This window comes from Carlito syrichta, unplaced genomic scaffold (genome assembly GCF_000164805.1).
Source record: "Carlito syrichta isolate Samal-C Ts95f unplaced genomic scaffold, Tarsius_syrichta-2.0.1 Scaffold130505, whole genome shotgun sequence".
NCBI lineage: Eukaryota > Metazoa > Chordata > Mammalia > Primates > Tarsiidae > Carlito > Carlito syrichta.
Window position 1 is genome coordinate 275,362 of NW_007074601.1, and position 4,963 is coordinate 280,324.

The window sequence follows — 4,963 nt, forward strand, 5'->3', positions numbered from 1 at the left end:
GTGTGTGTGTGTGTGTGTGTGTGTGTGTGTGTGTGTGTAAAACATATATATTATATAATACATGTAATTAAGATATGAATTAATTAATATAAGAATCTTCATGCAGAATGCTAGTTTTACAAATAAAATAAAATTTAAAATATTTTTTTGTGTTTGAATTATTAAAATATTTTGCTCATTTAGTTACTACTTATTATTCACTCTCTAGGCTTTTATACAGAAATACCTGAGACAATCAAACTATGTATGGATTGGACTTAACTTTACCTCCTTGAAGAGAGCATGGACTTGGGTGGATGGTTCTCCATTAGATCAAAAGAGGTGAGTCTTTTCTAAAAGGCAATCTGATTCATTGTCTACTGTAGAACATTTCTTCAGATGCACTTCTACGTCCACCAATGTGGTATCCAAAATAGTTCTTGGTATTATGGACATATTGATTTGGCTTTTAAAGCAAAAGGATTTGAAACCAATAATGATTGTTTATGATCTAAAAATTTCTCATACTTTATTTTAAAAAGTAGATTGGACCAATGTAGTCTTCTATTTTAAAGTTCCCAATGTTAACTTTAGCCATGCTAGTAATAAAAAAATAAATTTTTGTGTTATATGATTATCATAATTTTAAAAGACAGACAATAAGTAGAAGATAGAACAAAATGATCCAAAATTCTCTCAACAGTTGCTTGGGATTATTGAGGATTTTATAAATTTCATCAATATTTTTGTGTACTTTGTTCATTTTATGATAAAATATTTAATTAGAAATTCAAATAGTAATGTAGGTAAAGTCAAAATCTCATTCCTGTGTTAGTAAGCAAAATGATGGTCTCCAAAGATGTCCACATCCTAATTACCAAAACCCATGAACACGTTATTTGGTACGCAAAAGAGCCTTTGCTGGTGTAAGTAAAGTAAGAATCTTGAGGTAGTAATATATATATATATACATTTTTTGAGTTGGAATCTCACTCTCGCCCAGACTGGAGTGCAGTGGCCGCTTCCGGCCACCGCAGCCTCGACCTGCTGGGCTCCGGCGATCCTTTTGCCTCAACCTTCTAAGTAGCCGGAATTACGGGCATGTGCAACCACACCCGGCTGATTTTTTGATTTATTGTAGAGATGAGGTCTACGCTGCCCAGGCGGGTCTCGAACCTGCGGGCACAGGCAATCCACTCACCTCAGCCTCCCAAAGGCGCGGGATTACAGGCTGAGCCACCGAGCCCGGCTGAGATAGGAATATTATGTTGGATTATCTTTGTGGTCCCAATTAAATCACAAGGGGCCCTATAAGAAGAAGTGGAGTTAGAATAGAAGATGTGAAGAGGAATGCAGTGGTTCACATAATGTGACCATGAGCCCAGAAATGCAGATCGTCTCAGATTCTTCCCTAGTCCACTTAGAAAGCAATTCTGTAGATAGCTTGGTTTTAGCTCTATGTGACCATTTTGGACTGATACCTCGAACTGTAAGATAATACATTGGTGTTGTTTTAGACCATTAAGTTTATGGTAGTCTTTTACAGAAATGATAGGAAACTAATACACTATGGTAACCAACTTAATGATGCTATTGTGTTATTTTTCCCTATAATCTGTATTTCATCATTAAATATGATATACTTTCTATCACTGTACTAAATAAATCAATCTAAAGAAGTGAATCAAAACATTATTTGAAATGAAATATAAAGTTATGAGTGAGTGCCATTTGAGGGTAGAATTGTGTCACTGAACACTACCTGCTAGACTACTTTTGAAGTTGCTAACCTTGATTTTGTCCTCATGCCAAATCCACTTGACACTATTCTAAGGGTTGAGTTTTTACTCTAGACCAGGCCTAGGGATTTTTGTCCATTATATGCACAATACAAAAGTCAAATATAAATGTAGACAGTGTATTTTGTAATATGAAAATTAAGTACTTATTTGCCCCTATGAATTTGGAAGCTTTGAAGATCATGTGCACCTTTTCCAAGAATCTTTCTTGAACTTTTTCCACAGTTCAAAAAAATTTCTCAGCCAGGCTTAGTGGCTCAGCCTGTAATCCCGCGCCTTTGGGAGGCTGAGGTGAGTGGATTGCCTGATCCCACGGGTTCGAGACCCGCCTGGGCAGCGTAGACCTCATCTCTACAATAAATCAAAACATTAGCCGGGCATAGTAGCGCACGCCTGTAATTCTGGCTGCTTGGAAGGCTGAGGAGGAAGGATCGCCGGAGCCCAGCATGTCGAGGCTGCAGTGGCCGGGAGCGGCCACTGCACTCCAGTCTGGGTGACAGAGTGAGACTCCAATTCAAAAAAAAAAAAAAAAAAAAAAATTTCTCATAGAATAAATCAGTAACACTAAAGTAGTTTATAGATAACTTTATTACTGTATTTAATATACTGCTTTATAGATAAATAATACAATAATATGCAACTTATTATTCAAGTCTTACATGGGTCAGTTTGTGTATTGAGTTCTTCACAAATATCAATTCACTTAACCTCTGAAACACTATCATAAAGTAAATAATTATTATCATCATTGCACAGTTAGCTATAGGAAACCTAGAGAGATTATTTGAAAATAAACTATTATTAATCTTGATATTATTTAATATCAAAAGAGAAGAAGATATGCATACAAAACTAAAAAAAAGATGCTAAAACTTTATGTGGATATATTCTAAGTGGTATATAGACTTAAAAAAATCTCATTGAAACATATGCGGCAATGGGAATGTGGAGAGAAATTTATTCAGTTCTGGTATTTGCAGATAGATGCTCTGAGAACTCTTGGCCAATCACAGACAATAAACCTAAGTTACAGAACACATTAATGGTTAATGAGTTCAGGTATTTTAAAATGTTTTGAAATTTTGAATTACCTTCTTATTTATAAGAGGGTCTTATCTGATAACACAAATGGATGTCTTCAACAGCAATAATTAACAATGTATTTACTCTTCCTTTCCCAGATTCTTTGTAAAAGGACCAGCTAAAGTAAACAGTTGTGCTTCTACTAAAGAAAGCAAAATTTACTCCGAAAGCTGTAGCAGTGTTTTCAAATGGATTTGCCAATATTAGAGTTTTAAAAAATTGATAGTTAAATAATTAGTGATCAATGTTTTGGGCCTATTAGACTCTAATATTAATCTTCAGGAGTAAGATTTTTAAAATGCAGTTAAACACCAAGATCTCTTCTCCCTTCTCCCTCTGTCATGTACACCGGTTCCAGTCTCAGAATAACCCATGTTAACAAACTAAAACATACCCTTCAAATTTTCTGTGTGATTATATAGTTCAATTTGAGCAAATGTAATTATATATAGGAATTTTATTCATTGTTTACTTTGTACCAAATGTAATCAAGTTATGATTGCTTTTCTGTGTCTTGCTTCTTACAAATTCTTTAAAAATCTTAAGAAATTTTTTTATAGCTTTAAGGTTTGTCTTATAGTATGGATTTTTACACTTTTCACAGTTCTATTGATGAGCATTATCTTTGTTTTCAGGTTTTTGCTGCTGTGAACTTTTCTGCAATAAACATTTTGAATATTGTCTTAAATGGTAGCACTTTTATTTCTGTGATAAAAATACTAAAAGTAGAATTTTGGGGTAAAAGTGTTAAACGTGTTGTTTGTTTCAGATTTTATCTAATTTTTATATATTCATTTTTTCTAAATTTAGAAACTCATAAACTTGAAAGAAGATATTGAGTATAGGAAAAACACACTTTTCTTAAATTTCTTGAGAATTAGCCACCAAATGGATGCATTTTATTATAAAACTTTTATGTGTATTTATGATTCTTTCATGTGTATTTTCTACAAAAAAAAACCAACCCTCCTTTAACATAACCCCAACACAATGACCAAAATCAGCAAATTTACATTGCCATAGAACTATTATCTAACTCATACTTCTGTAAAGATTGGCAATTGTCAAAATAATGTTCTTTAGAGTAAAAGCATCCAGCTCAGAACTAATGTCTGTATTTAGTGACTATGTCTGTTTATTGCCCTTGAGTCTGGAAAAGTGCCTCAATCTTCCTTAACATTCATGACCTTGACACTTTTGAATACTATGGATTAGCTATTTTGCAAAATGTTCAACTAGAATCTGTAGGATCATTTCTTATGGTTTGAATCGAGTTATGTGTTGTTGGCAGAAATAACATAGAAGTGATGCAGTGAAGCTCTGTTCTCTCTGCACCTTTCAGGTAATAAAAATTTTACTTGTCCCATTATTGAAAATATTTATTCCAGTCACATAACCAATTTAATTTCTACTTGAATTCACTGTTGAGTTACTCTTTCTCATGTAATTAATTTATATTTTGTATGAAGTGGCCAAGATGGCCTTAATATTGCCTCAGCTTTCTAAATCCTACACAAGTTTCTCTCCACTATAGGCTTCTAACCTCCCTTTTCTTAGAGCATTTACTTTATCTAACTTGTAATTTTAAATTTTTTCTCCATCTTGTTGAGACATAAATCTTTCAAAAATCCTTTAACAGGCTGACTCGGTGGCTCAGCCTGTAATCCCGCACCTTTGGAAGGCTGAGGTGAGTGGATTGCCTGAGCCTGCGGGTTCGAGACCTGCCTGGGCAGCGAGACCTCATCTCTACAATAAATCAAAAAATCAGCCGGACGTGGTAGTGCACGCCTGTAGTTCCAGCTACTTGGAAGACTGAGGCAGAAGGATCGCCGGAACCCAGCAGGTCGAGGCTGCGGTGGCCAGGAGTGGCCACTGCACTCCAGTCTGGGTGACAGAGTGAGACTCCAACTCAACAAAACAAAACAAAACAAAAAATCCTTTAACACGTTTTACAATTCAGGGATACCTTTCTCAAATCCTGTGAGTCATCACTTTAAAATATAATCTTCAAGGGTGATAGGGCTCATATTTCCTAGCCTCTATGGAAAGGTAGGGGCTTGACTTCAGTGCAACACTTTGCTTCCCATGGCAAAACCAACTCC

At 35.0% G+C, this 4,963-nt stretch overlaps 1 protein-coding gene across 2 annotated transcripts in view; it reads left to right on the top strand.

Moving 5' to 3' along the window:
• Positions 1-3,068, top strand: part of KLRF1 (killer cell lectin like receptor F1) — an 18,911-nt gene extending 15,843 nt beyond the window's left edge. For both annotated transcript variants that reach the window (XM_008049089.1, XM_008049090.1), the window contains 2 exons: positions 209-321; positions 2,960-3,068. In XM_008049089.1, coding sequence (XP_008047280.1) covers positions 209-321; positions 2,960-3,068 — 222 coding nt within the window. The remainder of the gene's footprint in view (positions 1-208; positions 322-2,959) is intronic.
• The last annotated feature ends 1,895 nt before the right edge of the window (positions 3,069-4,963 follow it).